The 24,164-nt window shown below is 35.8% G+C and overlaps 1 protein-coding gene across 8 annotated transcripts in view; it reads right to left on the bottom strand.

The window, feature by feature from the left end:
* ARMC8 (armadillo repeat containing 8) overlaps positions 1-24,164 on the bottom strand; it is a 56,318-nt gene that overhangs the window by 21,489 nt on the left and 10,665 nt on the right. For 7 of the 8 annotated variants that reach the window (XM_070945193.1, XM_070945200.1, XM_070945194.1 and 4 more), the window contains 4 exons: positions 19,210-19,281; positions 4,680-4,822; positions 4,499-4,596; positions 1,389-1,481 (listed from right to left, as the gene is read on the bottom strand). In XM_070945193.1, coding sequence (XP_070801294.1) covers positions 1,389-1,481; positions 4,499-4,596; positions 4,680-4,822; positions 19,210-19,281 — 406 coding nt within the window. The remainder of the gene's footprint in view (positions 1-1,388; positions 1,482-4,498; positions 4,597-4,679; positions 4,823-19,209; positions 19,282-24,164) is intronic. The other variant, XM_070945198.1, reaches the window with a different exon arrangement.

Genomic DNA, 24,164 nt, shown 5'->3' with positions numbered 1-24,164 from the left:
TATGGCTATCAAGGGTGTTTATTGATGATCTGATTGCTGATGAAAGAAGCAGGAGGAATTCTGAAGTGCAGAGGGCTATACTCTGCTCAGATTCAGTCAAATGATGCAAAACTGATAGATCACCACTTTATATTGCAGATGGATAGTGAGCCAAAACATGCAGCAAAAGCAATCCAATAGTTTCTCAAGGCAAAAAAATGGGATAATCTTCACTGGCTAAGTCAGTTATCCTATCTCCGTGATGGCGAACCTATGGCACACGTGCCACAGGTGGCATGCAGCGCCCTCTGTGGGCATGCAAGCCATCATCCCAGTTCAGCTCTGCCGCGCATGCCTCCCGTCGGCCAGTTGGTCGTTGGGTCTCTGCCACACATGCGTGGGAGGAGGCACATGGGGGGCGGTATAGCATGTGTGGGGCGCGTGCGGCGGGCTGTGTATGCATTTGTGGAGGGGGCACGTAGGGGGGGCGCATGCACGGCGGTGGGGCTCATATACAGGGACCACGTGCACTTTAGGCACTTGGTCCAGAAAAGTTAGCCATCACTGCCCTATTTCAACCTAATACAGCATGCTATTCACTTATTGAAGACAAAACCTCAATGGTTAATGCCATACTTTTGCCATGCCCTTTGAATTAAAGTTGAAAGACTTCACTTCATATTGTTTCATTTGAAATTCAATGTGGTGGTGTACAGAGACCAAATGCCAAAAATTGTGTAAGAACCTGATACGGCCCCTCTATGTATGTATACATTCTCTCTCTATACTGTATATAGAACATTCTTTTAAATTATACCATTTAAGATTTCAGCTATGAGACCACTATCTGAATACTCTATTCTTGTCTGCCTTTCTTGAAAACTGTTGTTCTATTAATATTTCTTCTAGGATGTATAGAGGACCGCAGATTTGAAAAGATTTCAATTCAAGAGACTGAATTTCTGAACCTGTTAAGTGAATTCTGTAAAGCATCATTTCTATAAGTCTTGACAAAGTCATCCATGGACCACATCTACAGAACACCATATCAAAGCTTTCACCAATTTTCTAGGAGGGAAGAGGAAGGATCAGGGTAAATACAGCAATTTACTCTGTTGTACGGGAATTATATTATTCTATAAAAACTTGATAGATTTTTAAAAGAAAAGTTGTTGCTTATATTTAAGAATTTAATGCCAAATTAGCAGAATGGGGAACAAATATATAATGTTTTGAGAGTTAAGAAATTCAGGACAGCCTCAAGTACATCGTATGCATGCCAACTAGAGATTACATGTTTGAGAGTAACACAATGAATCAAAGAGAAAATTGTTTAAAATACTTGAAAACAATATTTCAGAAGCAAACTAACACATGCATATGGAAAGAACATTCATGATATTTCTTACTTTGCAGCAATGTGAGAAGATCTGACATATATATTCTTGGGTATATCGAGACCTACTAAGCAGCGCCATGAGGTGGGGAATAACTGTAGCATCCTAGAAAGTCAGAAAAGTTAAACAAAACATTTAAATACAAAAAAAGTCACAGATAAATCTACTTTGTGGACTTGGCACAAAATTTTATTCTATATTGTGTTCAGAAGGAAGCAGTTTGAGAACTGCAAAGTTGACTTAATTTACACACAATATAAGCAAAGATTTATCTACAAAGATTATAGAGTTCTGACAATTTAAGAACATGATCTAACTAGCATTACAGGATATCTTGAGTACTGATATTTTCAACTTTCTTTTATTTAATTTTAATTTTATTTTAATTTGATTTATATGCCGCCCTTCTCCGGAGACTCAGGGCGGCTTACAATGCGTTAAGCAATAGCCTTCATACTTTTGTATATTTATACAAAGTCAGCTTATTGCCCCCACAAACTGGGTCCTCATTTAACCTACCTTAGAAAGGATGGAAGGCTGAGTCAACCTTGAGCCTGGTAAGATTCGAACCTGCAGAAATTGCAGGCAGCTGTGTTAATAACAGGGTGCATTAAACCACTGTACTACCAAGGCTCCTTTAGAATGATTTTTATATACCTTCTGCATTGCTTAGAAGTAGAAACAGAAATTGCTAGACCAGTTAAAAATGTACGGTGGTTCTCCTCTCTCTCTGACCAGTCGCAGTCTGTGTTGACAGGGGGGCAGAGTTCAACCCCGAGGCCCCTTGTATGTGGGGTGTCACAAGGGTCGGTCCTCTCGCCCCTTCTGTTCAACATTTATGTGAAGCCGCTGGGTGAGATCATCCGTGGTTTCGGGGTGAAGTACCATCAGTACGATGATGATACTCAGCTGTACATCTCCACCCCAGACCACCCCAATGATGCCCTTGAAGTGATGTCCCGGTGCCTGGAGGCCGTGCGGATCTGGATGGGGAAAAACAGACTCAGGCTCAACCCATCCAAGACCGAGTGGCTGTGGTTTCCGACATCCCGATATAGTCAGTTGGTGCCATCACTGACTATTGGGGGCGAGTCATTGGCCCCCACGGAGAGGGTTTGCAACTTGGGTGTCCTCCTGGACTCACGGCTGTCTTTAGAAGAGCACATGACGGCCGTGGCCAGGGGGACTTTTTATCAGGTCCGCCTAATTCGCCAGTTGCGCCCCTTTCTGGATTGGGACTCGTTAAACACGGTCACTCATGCCCTCGTTACTTCCCGCTTGGACTACTGCAATGCTCTCTACATGGGGCTCCCCTTGAGGAGCACCCGGAGGCTCCAGCTCGTCCAGAATGCAGCCACGCGGGTGGTTATGGGAGCGACGTGGCGCTCCCATGTGACCCACCTCCTGCGTGAGCTGCACTGGCTCCCGGTGGTCTTCCGGGTGCGCTTCAAGGTTTTGGTTACCACCTTTAGAGCGCTCCATGGCATCGGACCGGGGTATTTACGAGACCGCCTTCTGCTACCAACAGCCTCTCACCGACCAGTACGCTCCCATAGAGAGGGGCTCCTCAGGGTGCCGTCGGCCAAACAGTGTCGACTGGCGGCCCCCGGGGGAAAGCCTTCTCTGTGGGGGCACCTACCATCTGGAACGAGCTCCCCCCAGAGATACGGAAGATCCCGGACCTGTGCACGTTTCGCCGTGCTCTCAAAACTTTTCTATTTCAGCAAGCTGGCCTGGCCTAACTCCCCTCTTTTAAATTTTTTAAATTTTTTAATTCGTGACTTTATAAATTGGGTGTTTTAATCTGTGTTTCGGCCAAAATATTTAATAATTTTAAGGGATTTTTAATATTTGTATTATCTGTATTTTATCTTGGCTGTTCTGAGTCCTTCGGGAGTAGGGCGGTATAGAAATTTGATTAAATAAATAAATAAATAAATAAATAAATAAATAAATAAAAATAGATGTGAACAAACAAAAGAGGGGCCTCTATTATTTCTTAAAAGAAAAATAAATATGTATTTGACAATATTATTAATACTTGTCTGGACAATTTCTATTAAATGTCACCTCATCGATATACATAATGCATTATGAATGAACATTTCTGCTCCTAGGAGCTTAATCTCACTTTTCATTGTTCATCTATCATGGTGGCTTTTCAGAAAACAAAGGATTTGTAAAACCTTAATACAAAATAACAAAACTAGATTCTTTTCAGAATCTATTCAAGTTACATGCTCAGTAACCCAGAAAACCCACCAATGACTATTGTAATTAAAAGATGAGTAAACCGTTCCATGCATGAACCACTCAGCATAGGAAACAGAGTTTCAGATCCATACATGGAAGGAAACAGGGATCCTTTGGTCCAGGAAAATTGGAGGAGAAAAGTCAAGTGCATTGGGGCAGAGGAAAGAAAAATAGGAGGTCCAGGGGAGATTGGGAGATGGGTGGCCAGTAGAGATATGCTGCTTGGAACATTGGCAACAGCTGAGAGTGGGAAGGTGTAGGTAAAGGGAAATTCTTAAGAAATACAAGAACGATAGCATATACTTGGAGTATAAAATAAGCAATATAAACTGCTAAATATTTAAGGCACTTGGAATATTTCATAGCAAAGGACTGCAAGACCGCATTGAAAGCCCCATGTGGGGGAATTTCCTACACTGGCCCAGCTAATCAAGCTGATGAAAATGATCACTTTATACTGTAAGGACAATTAAAGTCTCCTGTGTAGTAATAAAAGGTAAAATAATTCTAATATTACTTTTATAACATGTGGATTATTCTATTTCACTATTAAAACCATTAGTCCCCACTCAAATCAATATAATGAATATTATTTACATATATCTCAAATGGGGAACACAATAAAGTTGTGTTTGCTTCTCACATAACAAATGATAGTAGCAGCACGTGATTCCCAGAACACTATAAATTCCAATTATTTTCTGAAGCCAATTCTCACACCGACATAGTTTGTCATGTGAGTCATAATGAGTTTTTAGCTTGGATAAATGGCAATAGTTCTAATTTCAAAGATTCTAAATTCTCCCCAATACATACATCAAATAAAGCTCTATGCAGACACAAAAGATCAGTTACAGCCTGTAACTTACTGAATACAATAATTCTTCAGGAGTGACAGGGCTGGTGAAAATAGTACGAAGACACCTGAGGCAAGCTTCAATGAATTTAAGATCTGGTGACAGTAACCCTGTAAAGACAAGTTTAGATTCTTTTTCAGTTCTCACGAACTGTGTACTCAAAAAACCAATGGAATAATGAAAAATCAGGTACCTTGCAATAAGACTGGTATGATATGGCAGTCCAGTAGAGATTTAACATTATTTTCTGTACCCATTGCAAGGCTTCCTAGAACCACTGCACATTCCGTTTTCAGCTCAGTGCTGGAGTTTTCTTGCTGAAGCAAGTATAGCAACCTACATGTAAAAATACAACTGTTTAAATAATTACATAAAATACATAAAATAAATAATTACATAAAGTAATTCAAATAATTCAAATAAAGAATCCTCCTATAGAAACAAAAGCAGATTATAAAAATGCTAATGGATGGGGTTTTCACAGAACCCTAGCTGGATTCCATCAGGTAGATAAAAAAAATGTGAACGTTATATCCAAAACCAATGTTGAAAAAGTGGAATTACAATAGAAAGCTAATTAGCTTGTGTCCAGTTTAAACTGGCAGTACCAGGTCAGAGTGAAGAGCTATTCTGGAAGAAATGGGCAATATATTTTTAAAACATGGGTAGCAGGAAAATCTTAAAGAAGTTAGCAAGAAACAAAAAGAAATACGGAAAGAGATGCAATTTATTTTGAAAAGAACTTTTAACTATTAGTACAAACCTGGAACAATTCAAAGAAATGTGTTAAAATCATTGAATAAAAAAGTTAACAATTACAGAATAAAAAAGTCAAAGATAGCCTTATAAAGGTATCCTGGAAAAAGCCTAATTATAGTCTGTTTAAAATGTCTATTAGAAATAAATACAAATATGATCTATTTAGCCTAATCAGAAAAATGATACTGTGAAAATACCAGAAAATTGCTGAAATATTTTAAAAATAAAACTACAGAAAGAAGAAATGTTCCAATTGTAGTCACGATTTTGTGCATAATATTAAGTCATAATGAGTGGCTTCACATATACCAAAATGCCATAAGCAAACCACATTTTTCCTAATCAAATCCCTGACAATTAGAAATAAATATCATGGAAGCAACCAGGTAAAAACATTTTGCCATCTAGTAACATTACATAACTTCACAATAATTATAAATATACCAAATAATAGCAAAGCAACCAGGTGAAAATATTTTGATAATTAGTAACATTACGTAACTTCACAATAATTAAAAATACACCAAATAATAGGAAAGTATCTATGATACATCACTGCACTTTCAGCATGTTATGTTATACTCAAAAGTGAAGAATTAGTTACCTTATCTCCATGTTATTAAAAACGTATGTTAAAAATAAACATGTCCAGCTCTAAGAGTTCCACATACATCAAAAACATTTTTAATGCAATAATGCAAATTTCCTAATATTATTTTTTAAAAAATCTTTATTGCTTCAGCTTTCATAAATTTGGCTTATACAAAAGGTGGTTACAGTAGAGGAAAAAGCATTCGTTAAATGAACGCATTATATAAGGAAAAAGAGCTGGATGTGTTTATTTTAAACGTAATGTTTAATCCCTATGGGGGCAATTTTGAACAAGAAGCAACCAACTGTGGAAAGCTATGTTAGCAACACAAATGAGGCAATATCAGCTTCAACTCATTTGTGGGCTGAACTCCTACATATACAAACTCTAATGGAAGTCTGTAAAATACTTTCCCGTGCATTAATTTTCATACATAAAGAAAAAATCTTGAGCATAGACCAGCTCTCTTTTATAAGGTTTTTTACTGAAATAATTCCCTTTATTTATTTTCTCTCTCTCAATTTCTTACCTACACACTATGCTGCAGAAATAATGAGCAGAGTTTTCTTTTTTTAGTTTTATCATGGGTTATTCAAGTTATTATGGAGCTTGTGAACCTACCTGATTTTTTTACATGAATTCAGAACAATATTCTGTGCTTCTTATTCTGTAAACTCTCCACATATATTTATTTTATCTGATTGATTGGAACCACTAAGTAATGCATTTTTAAGTGCTACTACAGATCGTTTTCAATTTACCCATGTTTGTTTAACAACAGTTTGAAGTTACTACAGTCTTGAAAAAAGTGCTTTACGACTTTTACTCACACTTATGACCACTGCATCACACTTCCATAGTTACATGATTGCAATTAAGGTGCAATCAGGTAAATCAGGTTTAGATTGGTTGCAGCACCCTGCACTTACGTGATCACAATTTGCTAGCCTTTTTGCTGGTTTCTGACAAGTAACTCCAAAATTGTCAATTATTAAGCAAAGAGATCAGTTATTAAGCAGGTGATGCAGGGAGGGTGGCAGAGGCCCTGGAGTGTCCAGCACAGATTGCATACAAGTTGAGGTAGGGTGCTGCCATACAAAAGAAAGCTGCAACTGCTCCCAGAAGCCTCAGCTGCCCCACCTGGCCTAGCAGCACTAATGTCGGCAGGGGCACTACAATCCTCCCATTCACTTATGTCCCCCAGATTTATGCCCTTTTGGTGACTCAACACCATGGCAGCTGTTGGAGGCAATAGAAGACTTGGGGCTGAAGTAGAGGCCCAGGAACTCTAGCAGTGTCATCCAGCTGCCACAGCCCCAAGGTCTGTAATTCAGGCGCAGTGTCATCGCCATTGCCACTGAGAAATGCTCGTCAAGCTGCACACTGTTGGCCTTTGCTATCTCATACTATTCTCAAGCCACAAATCCCATTCCTTCTCCAAGCTACACATACCATTCTTATGATCCATTGAAAAGGCTCTGGTTTTCTCCAGGTCTCGCAAGAAATATCTCCTTCTCCTATCTGGAGAAGGAATGGTGCACACAATTTGGAGAATGAAGACTTTTGAAGGACCATGAAAATAGGGCTCCTGCTATTCTCCAAACAGCATTCCCATTCTCATGAGACCTTGGGAAGACCAGAAGCTTTTTGAAGGATCATTAGATGGGGACACATGGCTTGGGGAAGGAATGGGATGTATGGCTTGAAGAACAGTGTGAGGCAGTAAAGGCCTGTGATATGGAGTTTCAAGTAGAATTTCTCAATGACAGTGGTGTTGGGACTGGGGCAGGCGACATGTGAATTGGGGGACTGGAAAGTGCAGTGTGAGTCTACAGGGAGGCCTGGAAAGAAGTGTGTGCAAGTATAAGGAGACCGGGAAAGGATGGCACTGATGAGTGCATGAGTGTGAGTGCAGAGAGAAAGTGTATGCAAATGTAGGAAAGCCCAGGGAAGGAGGGCACTGGTTGATGCATGCATGTTTGTGAATGCTTGGAGGCTTAGGAAAGACACTGATGGGTACATGCCATGCATATGTGTGAATGCAGGGAGATCCAAGGAAGAAGGGCTCTGGTGGGAGCATGCATCTGTGTGAGGTGGGAAAGGAGATGCCTAAGAGCCGAGGTGGCGCAGCGGTTAGAGTGCAGTACTGACTGCTAGCTGCAGTTCGGAAGTTCAGATCTCACTGGCTCAAGGTTGACTCAGCCTTCCATTCTTCCGAGGTGGGTAAAATGAGGACCCAGATTGTTGGGGGCAATATGCTGACTCTGTAAACCGCTTAGAGAGGGCTGTAAAAGCACTATGAAATGGTATATAAATCTAAGTGCTATTGCTATGCTGTGAGTGTATTATCAGTGAAGGGGAGAAGGCACAGCATGTACATGGCATGAGAGTGAAGGGGGGAAGGCACAGCATGTACACATAAAGGAAGTGCCCCTGAGGTATAATGGAATATGTGAAGAGGAGATGGTAATTAGAAAATGAACAAGAGTAGCAACAGCCTCCAGTGGCTTAACAACTAGAGAAAGAAATTTAAGGACCCACCTAAATGGATCAAGCAGTTAAAAGTGACAATGGGAAGTTTATGCCTTCAGACTTGCAAGATTCTGTTGTAGCCTCACAATAAAGTTGAATTAATTCATCTAGTGCTGTTTCCTGTTGGGTTTATCTGTGAAGGCTGATAGGAGATGGGGGGGACATACCCAAGAGCCTGATTTACAACCTTCCATGCCAGTTTCACACAAGCAGTCAATGGGAAGCCAGTGTCAGGCCCAGCCCCCAAAAGGTGTAAAACAACCTTATCAAAGTTAAGTTCTTTATTTGCATATACTGTATAGACAGAATCTTGCCAGACTAAAGCTGTACTAGCTTAACCTAATGGACATACCCTGGGAGATTCTGACTATCATAAATTTCTTCCTCCTCCAATGATCCAGCTCTAGACTATGCTGTCTCATGTCGCCCCCTCCTTGGAATGCGCTCCCTCCTTGCTGGAAACTGCTGTGTTACTGTAATCCATCATAGCCAGAAGAGAAGGTCAACGGCAATCACATGACTGCAGAATATTACAATCGGTCGAAATTGGGAGATGGTTGCCAAGCACCCAAATTGTCACGTGATTATAGGGCAGCTACAACAGCCAGATTGTTAAGGACTGATGAAAAGACCCTTCATTCAGCTTTTTCGTATCTTCAAATGGTTGCTGAAAGAATGATTATAATTCGAAGACTACTATTATCTTATGAAAAGGCTGAGAACTGTTCATTCTAATTAATTGAGTCTTAGATCTTTGAATTCTATGAATTGTTTAACTATATAATTACCAAACTTTTCTATCTACAGATAGAAAAAATTAACTATTATAGTATTTATTGTATTTATTTTTCCCTTCTCTATTTTCAAGATTCTAAGCTATCTAAATAGTCATTAATCTTTATATTACATAAACAATATGTACTGAAATAAAAAAATATTTTAATGATAGTTTAAAATTTAGAATAGAGACGCTACCTCTCTCTTTGAAAGCTTATGGTAAGCAAACAAACAAACAAATATATTTGCTTATCAATAGGCTTTACGCCAGAGGCTAATTCCATACATATCAGTTTTCTCAGGTCATTATTTTATAAGATTAAAAGCTTTTAAACTGAACTGCTATTTCCAAAGGTGAATAAAAATCAATGATTTTTTTTAAAAAAATCAAAAAAATCAGATTTTTTTTAATTTAAATCGGATTTTTTTGATTTTTATCGAATTTATTTTAATAAAAAACTTTTGGAGTAAAAATCTATCGTAAGATAGTTTTCTATTTAAGATACATAAATAATTTAGTTTATTCAACATGAAATGGAGCTTAGTTATGTAGCATGAGGCTGTATATTCTGCAACACTGGGACTATCAGTGAGTCAACAGTGGGTCAAAGGAGTAGCAGAGATGACAGTTGCTCTTTAAAAATTATGATTTAAATCGAGTTGATTTAAATCAAGCCTTTTCACTAGTGATTTAAATCATGATTTAAATTGTGATTTAAATCAACTCGATTTAAATCAAATCCACCCTGCTATTTCCCAAAGGACAATTACAGAAAACATTGAATCCATCTTTCCCACCATTTGCCGGAGCTAGTTAAGTGGTGGAAATGTATATAATATTTTTTAAATGAAAACACTCTTTTTCTTTTTTCATAAAAAGCCTTTTTTTCTCTTATGTTTTTCTTTTGCCTGAACCTGGTTTGAACTTTTTTCTGACTACAACAATAACACAAGGACCCATGAGCACCTTCACTACAGAAGGAGGAAGCATCCTAATCTTGTTGAGCTCCTTTTGTATTCTACTTCACAAATATGCTCATGTATTCTTTTGTTTTGTTTTGCTTTGTCTTTTGTTTTCTGCTTGGTTCAACAGAAGCAACATAGAGTAAGGGCAAGTCAGCTAAGCGCATATAACAAGAATAGGAATAGTTTGTGTACATCCTTAGTAGCTACTTTAACTACTGTAGGAACTTTTTTTGCCTCAATGAGATGAACTGTATAAAACCTATGGATAGACTTCAAAAATATAACATATCCTTTATCAGAACTCTAAAGTTTATAACTGGGAACAAAGTGTGAAACAATAAGGAAATAGCACAATGCTGAATTATACAGGTAATCCTCAATTTACGGCGTGTCACTTAGTGATCATTTGCTGTTATGGCAGACTCAAAGTACTTCTCACACTTGGTGGGGGAGTGTTACATGCCTACACTTCGGGCACTCAGCAACATGGCCATATTTACGACCATTTGCAGAGTCCCATAGTTACACAATTGCATTGTATGAGTTTTGCTGAAAATCAGCAGTTGCTTCCAGTTTTCAGCAAACCCACATCCATAGCAAACCACTAGCTTACTTAATGACCAATCATTAATGACAATTAATGATCACATAATCTAGGACATTTAATCCTTATACTGTCTCTTCCCTCATATTTTTGATATCCCATAAATAAAATATTTGTGATTATGCAACTACAGTTTTCCATTACATCTAAACTAGAAAAAAATAACTTTTTGGATGATGCAGGCTCCATTATGGTCTAACTTGACGACTACATGTATCTAACTCAACAGCCGTACATTGGGGATTACCTGTATATATCATTATCACCTCCGTGCCTTCCGCCGTGCCCTTAAAACTTACCTTTCCCAACAAGCCGGGCTGGCCTAACAAATCCTTTAAATGATTTTAAATTTGTTTGTCTTTTTAAATTTTGGGCCAAATTGAGATATTTCCTTTTAATCTGTTCTTAATGTATTTATTATGTGTTTTTATTTGGCTGTACACCGTCCTGAGTCCCTAGGGAGAAGGGCGGTATATAAATTTGAAGTAAATAAATAAATAAATAAATTATAAATCTACATTAGACTAAAATTTAAGGATTCTTAAAAGCAAACTTTAGAATGATAACTGTTTTATTGTTGTTAAGAAACATCTGCAGATAGCCTGCAAATCATTCAGGAATCTATCATTCCTCATCCCTGCTCTATTCCATGAAAGTTTATGCCACAATAAATATACTCAATTCCTTCTATGGATATAAAGGACTATTAAGGGTGATTAATAGAATTTTTTTTAATTATATAATCAAAAATTATCTAAGATAATACTATTATAATACATATATTGTGTATTTGTTGTACATTGGTAACATTTTTTGGCATTATCATATACTGTAGTCTTATTAATTTAAAAGATATATAGCTATATTGACTGGATTCAGAAAGACCCTTAATTTTCTTCATTTTTGGTTTTCGAAATTATTACCAATAGTTACACATAATAATCGGTATTTCATTGCCTATGCACAACACTCCCACAGTCAAAGTATACATTCATATGCATTCAATTCTTAAAGCAAGAAAACACCTAGAGCCCAATGAATGCTGAGAATGCTCAGTGTCTAAGAAGTACTAACAGGTTTGGGAAAGAGGACAGATCATATGGGAGGAAGAATGGAATGTTAACAGTTCTATAGGAGAGAAACAGAATAGGTAATTCTGTCATACCACTATTTTTCATCTTATCAATCATATAATCTAGGATGTTTAATCCTTGTGCTGTCTTTTCTCTTATGTTTTTGGTATCTCATAAAATTTTTTTGATTAGCTAACTATGGTTTTTCATTACATCTAAATTAGAAAATAACTTTTTGGATTGGAATAACTAAACCCATGCACTCAGGTAGGTTGAGTTTAAAACTGATTTCAAATCCTAAATTGTCCTGATTTTAATAAAATCGGGTGTTTTCCAAATATTCTGGACTTCAATAATCCCTAACATCTGCCCATGCTGAATGAACCTTATGAAAGGTGTAATCCAAAACAGGTAGAATGCAAATAGTGATTGCCTACATCTATTGAGTATCAATATCCATTTATCAGTAGCTAGGAAACTTCCAACTGTTACATGCCAAATAGGGAGGAAGAAGGCAAAACACATAGAAATCGTGTGTATATGTGTGTTCATAATAATTGAAATGGATCATTCTGTTCTCCTGTACCATACAAACTCAGATTCATACTGTGACTCCTACTTCTGTTCAATATATGTAACATTTGGTTGTTGTATTCTTTCTCAAGATCATGTTCCTTAGCATAATAGAATAAAATAAACATTTCACTTCTATTGTTTTCAATTTTAACAGTTCCATTTTCTTAAAATAAGCAACCAGAACTCACATCAAACTATTGCATAAAAATTCAAATTAGAACACAGCATTGCATCAACAATTGAGATGCCAAGGTCTGATACCATTCATTATTTATTTATTATTTCAATTTATATAACTGCTTACTTTCTCAGCTATATAACCAGAAAAAAATCAGCCAAGAAAATGGCAGGACGTTTTTTAATGATAATTTGGACAAGGATAAGAGTCGAAACCAAATATGCTGAACTTTGCGCCATTAAGTTTATTATCTTGTGAGGTTGATTGACTTCAAAGAGATAAACCCTGAAACTATAAATCGTTTTCCCAAACACCATCACTCTGCTAAACAAATAATTCCCTCAACACTGTCAAACTAGTTAGTAAGTCTGCATTACTATTAATCTTCTCATTGTTCCTATCACCCATCTCATCCCACTTATGACTGTATGACTGTAACCTTGTTGCTGGTATCCTTACGATTTATATTGATTGTTTCCTAATATGATTTGATTGCTTATCTGTTCCCTATGACTATCAGTAAGTGTTTCTTGACGAATATATCTTTTCTTTTATGTACATTGAGAGCATATGCACCAAGAGAAATTCCTTGTGTGTCCAATCACACTTGGCCAATAAAGTGTTCTGTTTTGTTCTGTTCTGTTCTGTTCTGTTCTGTTCTGTTCTATAGTAAAACTGTCTAAGATGAACTAATACAACATCTTTTTGGTTCACGTAGACATAAGTGTAAATTTTTTCAAAATCCAAAAATAAGCAATCATTGCTGGGGGAAAAAAAGACTAAAAAGGTAAAGGTAAAGGTTCCCCTCACATATATATACTAGTCATTCCCAACTCTAGGGGACGGTGCTCATCTCCGTTTCAAAGCTAAAGAGCCAGTGCTGTCCAAAGACATCTCCGTGGTCATGTGGCTGGCATGACTAAACGCCAGAGGCGCATGGAACGCTGTTACCTTCCCACCAAAGGTGGTCCCTATTTTTCTACTTGCATATTTTACGCGATTTCAAACTGCTAGGTTGGCAGAAGCTGGGACAAGTAACGGGAACTCACCCCGTTACACGGCACTAGGGATTTGTATGTATGTATTTATGTATGTGTATATATATATATATATATATATATATATATATATATATATATATATATATATATACACACACTTCTTTAAAGAAAATAATTAAATAAGCATATCAGCAATTTCTGCCAATTCTATGCAGCAGAGTTTAATAAACATATTGACCAGAAAGATACATCAGAGAAGATGAATTAAGCTATATTTTCCCAGTTGCTAAAGGATACCTTTGACAATATTTTCCCCTATACTATAATTTAGGTACTTGCCAGCATTCACACCTCTGAATGCTAAGAAAGAACAAGCATAACAGGATACACTTAATGAAATAAATATTTCATTTGTCATTCTAATCATAGTTTTTTATGAACATCAAAGTCTTATTTACATAAAGCACTGTGGATTGGAGCATCACCATTACCCACTCTGGAATCACCGGAACCACCAAACAATACTTCTTCCTATTTCCAATTATTGTATACTGAAGCGAAAATACCCTAATCCTCAAGATGCTTTCTTTATTTCATTTAAATATTTAGGTAAGGGTATCCGCATAATAATAATGTCATAGAATTTCTCTACCAGCTAATACATAAAAGTACTGGACAACTAAGGAAGGAGTCAAACCAACTGCAACAGAGACAACTGAACTACAGATGATCAATTAAGAAAACATTCACTGAATTTGACCAATACCGTTTTATGCCTTTTATTTTTCTAGATTTTTTCAGCTGAAAAGTATCTGAGAAAAAGGCATAGCTTTTAATGATAATCAGGAATTAACATTTTTGAGATCATTTTTTTAAGCTCCTCAGGGACATGCCCTTACTCACAATTTCATATTGGATAAAAGATGCCAAACTATGCAAAACCTGACATTATGTTTCTAGCAAAATGAAGAAAAGGATTGTGTACAGTTGAGGGAAAAAATGTAAACTTTAGCCATCCTTTTGGGAATTGTACATGCTATAAACCATTATATGAACAGATGGCTAGATAGTAAGTGTTCGGTCATGACTTCTGTTTCCTTTAAATACTACTTCTCCTCAGTTCCTGAGTTACAATTTGGGAAGTTTTTAAACAAAATATAATTAGCATGTTAAGTCTTTTGCTCTAGCATCTACTATTGACAAACATCATTTGCGCCTAATAAATGAGGTAAGGCAAATGAACACATCACTGTAGGTTATATTCACAACTTAACCTTGCAGCACACTTGAAGAATTTAGCTTTTTGTAATGTGAACAGAGTCACGGTAGCACAGCTCAGGATTCATCCACAAAATTTGTTAAGGACATGTCCTTACAACAGTCTCCATCTTGTGCAAGCCTGCTGCTGAAGCAGGCTGGATCAATGTTATGTTACATAAAAGAAAAGTGGTATTTTCCACTGGAAAATACAATGCAATGCACACTGTGAAAATATTGTGATTCAGATGGCAAGAAAGACTCAAGAAATTTGATAACATGCAGAATTCCAAATACCATACTCCTCTCCCATCCAAATGCAAGGCTCTATGCCTCCATGGCCATTTCAATTGAAACCTCCCCAGCAAACAAAGTTGTATGTGTGTTTTAAGGCTTAGGGAGAAATATCAAACTTCTTGAAGTAGCTATTCCTAGCAGTAACACCTGCTTTGCATTCCTTGTCCTCCCACAAACCCGCCTCTCTTCTCCAGTTATAGTGGCTAAATTTTTCTTCTCTTCTCCAAGTATGGAGGCTTGCTAGAGAGGAGAAAAAGCAGCTATGCCTTCCATTTTCTCATAACATCAAGCAGAGATTCTCTTCTGCCCTTTGTTGTTTTTCTTCAACAATAGGAAGGAAACACTTTACTGATGATGTCAGGAAAAGTGGGATATTTCAATTTTTGGTTATTATAATTGACAATTGGCTCAGCTTATTGCTTTTGGTACCCCCTACAAAGGTAGATATATTTCAGCTTCCAAAAATTAGATTCACCCTGACTCTACTGATTTCTTGTAAGGCCTTAAAGACTTGCAACTGGGTTTGGGGATCAAGGTGTGTGGTTAAATCCATACAATGGTTACGTTGATTGTTATTGACAGTTCTTGTTATATCTTGGCTACTGACTGTGTTGTTGAATACTTTTTTGCCTCATTTATATATATTTTTTTGTATTATGTTTTTATATAGTTTTAATTATTGTGCCTGCCCAGAAGCATATATTTGAGATAGGTGCTATACAAATTGAAACAATGGATGGATGGATGGATGAATACCAGATTAAGAATTATGTGTGAACATGGAACAAGGTATTGAAGGACACATGAAGAATATTGCAGGTGGATTTCAGCATGAACAAAGGACCCTTTCTTTTTTTTTAAATTATTAAATACAGATACTACGGAAGGGTACAGGATACGGTGAAGCGTGTTGTCAGGGGTTTTAGGGATTCTTTTTGTTCCCCTGAAGAATGACTATATATGGGCTATGATAGCTCCTTGGCACTTCGGAAATTATACTGTTTTTTCTATTTAAATCTTGTTAGTGTTTTGGAGGTTTGTAAGGCATAATTAGAGTGGCATATAAGCCTGATAAAATATGTAAGCACAACCCCATTCAAGTCTATGTAGAAGAAAGTACTACTGAGTTTGATTGTTTTCCTCAAACCATTACCAAGGATTGTTTTACTCCTTGATAAAAATGCATTTATACAGCAGAAGAGCTTTGATATTTTATAAATGTCAAGGATAGCTAAATTTTGAGGACATTTTTGTCTACAACTACATCATCATCATTCATCTGTATAATATAAAAAAATTAAAAAGTTGATTTATTTACGTGATTTCAGTATCTTCCTCATGACCGCAAAACAAGTTTACTTTAGTAATGGAAATAAAGCATATTTTGGGAAAAAATAATCATTAACATCTTCCTATATTGTTTATCAAAAGGACTATGTTGCACATTAACAAAGTTTTACCAAGATACTTGATTACTTTATCAGCAACATAGTTTATATATAAGTTACATTTCTATATAACTATTGTCTCAGTCAAAAATAATTCCTTGTACTATACTATTGTAACAAATGTTGCTCAGCTTGAACTCCAGCACTATTACTTTCATATATTTTTTTTCAAATATGAGGGGAGATTAGATATTCTCATTCGCAATAACTAGCTTTTGGCTCTGTATGCAATTTCATTTTCAGTACTAAAACCAATTTTTTGTCCATTGTTATCTTCATGCTAAATTAACTGGACATACATCTCCTACTGGAGAGAGTACTGATTTTTTACATTACATGCATTTATATCCTATCTTGCCTCCTGTTTGCTTAAAATCTTTTGCTTTTATAACTCTAATTCCCATTTATTTTTTAAATGCTTGGAAGTACGGTTTTAGTGTTACATTTGTATCACACTAAATAGTTATACTAATTTGACTGATAGAAGGCTTTGTTTAGATTTATGTTTCACCTTTCTAATCAATCAAGAATCAAGGGGGTCCTGGCCTCAAGACACTGCATAAATGTAATGGTCATCATATCTAGGAATTATTAGGTAAAAGAATAAAGCATTCAGGTAAGTAGCCCTATCATTACTCTGCTTATGAAAATGTTAAAATCTGACAAAGCAGATTTTAAACAAAAGCCAATTAGACCATTTTTAAAAAGTTTTCAGAGTTTATGAGGCAGTTTATGTAAGTTTAAGATCTTAACCCTATTTTAAGGCTCAAATAATTATATTATTTCTTCTCAAAAATCAGAATAAAATTGCATTTCTGTGGCATGAACAAAGATAAGTACTAGATAGTGGACAAAAAAATGATTCAATAGCTACATCTGGTCTGTGGATTATCTGGGACCATAAAGTATGTCAAACCACATAACCTAAATCTCAGCATAGTGTTGTTTTGCCTTCGGGCTCTATGAACACTAGAGGTAACAGTTGAAGAGCACATTATGAGTAAACCAGGTCTATTATATACTTTAGTTATAATTATTAATGCTGACATTTTAATTCTGCTGACAAAAGCAAAAAACATATTGGTACAAATGGAGGGGAAAAAGCCCATGTTACAGGTAGCACTCAAGTTGTGACAGCAATTGGGACCAGAATTTCCGTTGTCAAGAAATGTGGCCATAAAGCATGACATCACGTGACTACATTGCTTAGTGATAGCAATTCCAACAGCCCTAGTTGCTGTTGTAACCCTAGGAACACAAAGTCTTTAAGCGACAACCTCAAGAGAAGAGGCGTGAGTCCCAGGCAAATAAGCCAACAGCTGAGTGCTGTGGATGAGAATTCGGGGGGGAAGGGGGGGGCTGCTGGCAGCTTCCATGGGCAGGTGCCACGGCCATGCATGAAGGAGTGCAGGTAGCTGGGTTAGTACTATGTTGTATAGGTGGCTATGCGAGTGTTTTGGGTGGGCAAAAGAGCAGTGGGGCAACTTGTGAACCTCCCATCTACTTCACTATTGATTTTCTTTGTGGAAAGATGGCAGGGAAGATGTAAAAGCTGGTCATGCAACCACAGGGAAACTGCGATTGCAGAAACTTCCAGGACCTTTCATAAGTCCCCTTAGTTTAGTGCCATCGTAACCAGTGAATGGTCACTAAATTAGTGTTCAAAACACAAGGGCTACCTGTGATGGAAATAGTCAAGAATCTTATGTTAGTAGTTAATAGTGAGATCCAGTGTCATCTAGTGGTTAAAGCACCAGAATAAAAACCAGAGAAGTTTGAGTTTTAATTCTGCCTTACATATGAAATCCAGCTGGGTAACTTTTGGCTGGGGGGGATCGGAGGGAGATCAAGTTCTACTGGTTGATTTTGGAGTGCTTTCCAGTAGATCAACAAATAATTCAGAAGCCCGTTGTTTTAACAAAAGGAACTAAAGGCTTCTTCCATCAAAAAAGTTAAGGTCAAAAACAGCAATAGGATGAAAGTATTATAAAAATGGAATTGGAAGTGCTTTTACTTATGGAGATGCAGGATACAAATAAAAAAATTAGAATGGTGTTGAAGAATATGAGTCTTGTTAATGATCACAAGATTATTGATTTTCAAATACCTTTATGGCAATAGGTCCTAGGAATATATAAAAAATGATGTAGATCCACAAATTTACATGAAACAATGATACTTTATTTTTACTACTGATATGAGAAACTTGGTAACAGCATGTTAGACACTAAACAAGAAATTTGCTGTAGAAATTTGCTACAGAAGATTATTAATTAGAAGGCCGGGAAGTTAACTTCACAATTTAAAAAAGAAGAGTAAAGTGTTTCTTTTCTTTTCTTTTTAAGTAAAAGTGTTTTTCTCCCAAATTCTTATATGAAATCTTCATGCAGTAAGACATGGAAGAAACAGGTTTAGGCATTTATTTTAGAAGTTTTATTAAGCAGTGACTTTTTAACTATTTTCATAGCTTTGAAACAGACATTCTTTCCAAATTTTTTAGCACAGATGTATCCATATAAACAATTTTTATAGCAAAGAATCTGATATACTAATCTCAGCTATAGAAAAAATATAGAGTCAGCGACAGTCAGGAAATTAAGTGTCCTTAATGGCTTAATGAGACTGCTGTGAATCAGTGAAAATGAGAGTAGCAGAGGACATACCTTGGAACTGCTCCCAAAACAATCAAGTTGGCTTTTTGTTTGTTGTTTCCAATTACAGCATTTTTCATATCTCTGTAAATCCAGAAAGAGAAAAACCCTAGTAAATTATGCTCAGTTTTGCAGAATGTAGCACCATTTAGTTGCTACATCTAAGCACTGAACAGGAAAAAATAACATCCCCATTATTAATATAAATATCCGACATTTCTCTAATACCAGCTATTCAAACAGCAGAAGTGTGCACTTGATCATTCATTATAAAGCCATCTGGCATATAAATCAGATAGCAGTATCAAAGTGTTAAATTAGGATGGAGTTAGAAGTAAAAATTTAAAAATTAAACATGAGAATCCCAATATGGCCAGTATTCCTACTTTACAGTGGCTGCATTTGAATATGAGGCTAAAAAGGAAGGATAAGAATTGTATTTGGTTTACTATACATTGTCATATGTCATTATATTCAATTATAACATCTTTTGATGTTACAATTTAGTCCTATTACATTGGTAACATCTGAGACACCTAAATTTTTATTCTTAGAGTAAGTTTTCCTAAATCTAAAATTAAATGTTTTATACAACTGAAAAGCTGTACCAAGACTGATATGGAGATATTTCAGGCAACTTTAAATGACTAATAATAGGAAATCAATGAGCTAATAATTTAAAGAAATGTTGAATCATTATCATAATGAACACATCAATGTGATGTTAAATTATATTTCAAAAATTTGGAACCTGAGATTAATCATGTGGCAGCTGCTTTTAAGAAGACTGTTTTAGTCCAATGGAGATTCTAATGCTATGATTTAAAACCTTGGATGGAAGACATGCATTCACTTTAATGCCTACATAATATTTATCAAAGTAGTAGAAATTTTATTAATATTTCATAATATTTAGTAGTAGTATTAAATTTTACTCTTATGGCCAATATTTTTGGGGGTTTGTTACTGACATGTGTTCTTACTTTTTTATTTCCTTTTAATATTTTTATTTGGGCTCCTCCTTTCCTTGTGTTTATAGATTTGAAGCAATAAAAATAATACAGGTAATCCTTGACTTACAACAGTTCATTTAGTGACCGTTTGAAATTACAATGGCACTGAAAGAAGTAATTTATGACCATTTTTCACATTTATGACCATTGCAGCATCACATGATTTACATTCACATGATTGACAACTGGTTCATATTTATGATGGTTGTAGTGTCCCGGAGTCATGTGATCATATTTTGAGAACTTCTGGCAAGCAAAGTCAATGGGGAAGCCAGATTCACTTAACAACTGTGTTACTAATTTAAGAACTGCATTGATTCGCTTAACAAATATGGCAAGAAAAGTTGTCAAATGGGGCAAAACTCCCTCAACAAATTTCTCATTTAGCAACATAAATACTGGGCTCAGTTGTGGTCATAATTCAAGGACTACTTGTATTAAAAAACTAAATTCAGGCATAACCCTAAATAAGAAATATTCTTATATATGACTCAATTACTCCAACTTGGCTCCTCCTGCCAGAGATCACACTGTGCATGCATTGTTTGCAAATTTGAAAGCTGTTTTCTTTCCAAAACTAGTTGCAGTACACTGTTTATGAAGCAACCCCAATATTAATTTTCATGCAATTCTAAAGAAAGCATGGTCAGAACCATTTCAAATATGTTTAGCTACCTTCAATAGCAGTAATAACTAAGAAATAGTAATCAAGCACTGTTTATCAATATGGTGTTCCTGTTGCAAATGAACAGTCACAATGCAGTTTGCATGAAGCATTGAATATTGAGTTGATACATTGTTTGCATTTTTAGGGTTTTCCAAAATGCAGGAATTGCCTATCCCAACTGTAGTTGGATAAGGTTACAAAAATACTTATTTTCCTTAAGTTATAGAAAATGCTGATTAAGCTTAGCTCATTTCATCTTCACTAATACCTATGAGTCAGTACTTCTGAGTAATTGCTGGTTTGCTTTCAGAAGTCTTCCTAAATTTCCAATTCACAAAGTGCAAAACAAAATCAACCACATTCTCAAATTAAAGTGTTTTCACTTGCTTCCCTCTCCAGACCCAGCTGAACTTCTCATTCTTACTCATGCTGGATAGCCTTTTTTGAAGTTCAGATCCTCTGGGAACACAAGCTAAGAATGCAATGTAAGTTCTTTATTTCGAGTTACATATCTTCCAATATAAAAAACAACAGAATATAATTTCAAAACCAATGTGCTATTCAGAAAAAGCACACGTAAGTATCATCTGCCAAGCTATCCATATATAAGGAAAAGGTATGTTGCTGAAACATTCCATCACAGCCTCCACAAAAAAAAAAAGAAATGCCTAACATTGAGTTCCTCCAAAAATGGCGGCTGAGCAGTGGGGAGATTTTTTTCTTTCTATTGACAAACAGCTGACTTTGCCACCAAAGCTGGCTTTTTAGCAATGGGTTCCCCAAATCTGGACAGGAGCAAATAGGAATGACTCAAGACAACAATCCTGTACCAGTCTGGAAAGAGGAATCTTGATGGGGCCATCATCTGGACTATATTGTCAATCATTTTAGATTTTGTACCCATGTGATTTTCTTGATAAAAATAAAGTGTGGTTCACTAGGCAGTATGAACTGATGCCTTTGCCACTGTTAGATGATCATCTGCTGCCAGCATCTTCCTATGTTGCTCATCTTCCTACCCTGTTTCCCCAAAAATACGAAAATAAAATTATTCCTCGGATAATAAGCCCAATCAGGCTTTTGAGCACATGCGGTAAAATAAGCGCATGTGCTGAAAATATTTAAGCACATGCGCAGACTGTCCCTGCCATTTCCTTGGGTTAGGGTTAGGGAGACAGAGGTAAGGAAATCAGGTAAGATGGCAAGAGGATCCCTGTCTTGCTCCACAGACCCCAAAATAATAAGACCTCCCCCAAAAATAAGGCCAAGCGCTTATTTCGAGGTTCAAAAAATATAAGACAGGGTCTTATTTTCAGGGAAACACAGTATGTTGCTGCTGCTCCGTGTATGTGCCTGCTTGCTTTAGCTAAGCTGCTGGGATGATGTTCATGCTCTAGAGGACATGTGTGTGTGTATGTGTGTGCGTGTAATTTTTATTGATATTTTTAAACAAGAAATTAAAAAGTAATGAAAACTATTAATAAGGAAGAAAAAATCAAATGCAAAATAAAAAGGGCAAAAAAAGAAAAAAAGGGTAAGGAAAAATAGAAAAGAAAAAGATACAAAGAAGTGGCTTCCAATATTCTTCACAGCAGTTATTAATATATTTTAACCTCACTCTAAAGTTACATCATATTACTTTTCTTTCTATAATCTATCCTGTCTATAAATCACACTTTATATTTACAGAAATATTCCATAAGAGGCTTCCAATCACCAATAAATACAATCTTTTCTATAATCAAAGAAACCAATTTATCCATTTCAACAAAATCTGTCAACTTCATCAATTCTTCCTCCATTATAGGTAGTGTTGAATCTTTCCATCTTTATGTATACAGTAATCTCTCCATAGTAATCATATATTGAAATAATATTGTGTTTTTTTCTAACTGTTTATCCATTAGTCCTAAAAGGAAAAACTCTGGCTTCAATTGAACATTGATCTTTAAAATTCTCTATCAAAATATGCATTTGAATCAAATTGTTTACCTTTTATATGTCCACCAAGCATTATAAAATGTCCCTTCCTATTGTTCACATTTCCAACATACATTTGAAGTGCCTTTATACAATCTTTATGCATTTTTTGGCATCATGTACCAACAATACTTCTTTTTATAAAATTTCTCTCTGGGATCACAACACAATGTAAATTTCAATCATTTTAGCCATGTATTTTTCCCACTGATCCATCTGCATATTATAATCAAAATTCTTAGTCTACTTTATCATATATTTTACCTTATTCTTCCTGTGTTTCAAATTACAACAAAGTTTATACATTTTAGCAGTTACATGTTCATCAGTACACAATTGTATTTCAAATTCAGTCTTATTTTCCTCCATATCATGTTATTTTTATCCATTTTAAATCTTTTTGAGAGCTATAAATAGAAAAACCACTGACAACTATATCATTTTGCTATTAATTGCTCTATTGATTTGATTTTAAATTCCCTTTGATTGTTTTCCAGTATATCCCAATACATCAACTAAATTTCCAGGTAGGTCTGCCAATTCTCTTCTATGATATCATTCTTGAGCTGGTTATCCATAAATGTGTTTTTGGGCACCAACTGAGCTTATATCTATTCCATATTCTCAATATCACATATCTAATACAATTTTAAATTTACATTAATTTTAGCTTTATCATACCATTAAGGTACATATCATCAAAACATCAGGTTGTCACCTAACTAAGTCTCGTTTCTCAGCAATATCCATTCTTTCATCCAGACCAAACAACAAGCAGTGAAATACAATTTCAAATCTGATAAATCCAGTTTCTTCCTTGCAACACTTTAGATTTAACTTTAACTTTTTTCTCTAACTATATAAAATTTAGATATATTTTTGCCATTGTTTAAATGGTACACTGTTTAAACGGTACATTTAAACAGGTATTCTTTGAAATAAATCCATTCATGGCAAAAAATTCATTTTTATCCAAGATTCTCCCCAAGTGTGACAATTCTTTTTCAGTGAATTCCTCAAACATTTTCTGCAAGATCCCTGGTGAAATAATCTTATTAGCAAATTGTTCTAGTGATTCTCTGTGTCCTTCTAATTTCGCAGCTTTTCTTCTGGCTGCCATGATGAAAAAGTGAAAGTATATCAATTTCTATGATGAAAGTAAAAGGTGGATTTCTTATTTTACTCTTTTATTTATCTCCATTTGCTCTCTGTAGTTACAATTCCACAGTTTAGCTCATATTATCCGTATCTTGTTTTGTAAAATAGACCAATTACAGGTAGTCCTTGATTTACAAGTTCATTTAGTG

This window comes from Pituophis catenifer, unplaced genomic scaffold (genome assembly GCF_029215685.1).
Source record: "Pituophis catenifer annectens isolate HBS135680 unplaced genomic scaffold, rPitCat1.0.hap2 SCAF_6, whole genome shotgun sequence".
Classification (NCBI taxonomy): domain Eukaryota; kingdom Metazoa; phylum Chordata; class Lepidosauria; order Squamata; family Colubridae; genus Pituophis; species Pituophis catenifer.
Note: the sequence above shows the minus strand (reverse complement) of the source record. Positions and strands in the feature narration are given on the sequence as shown.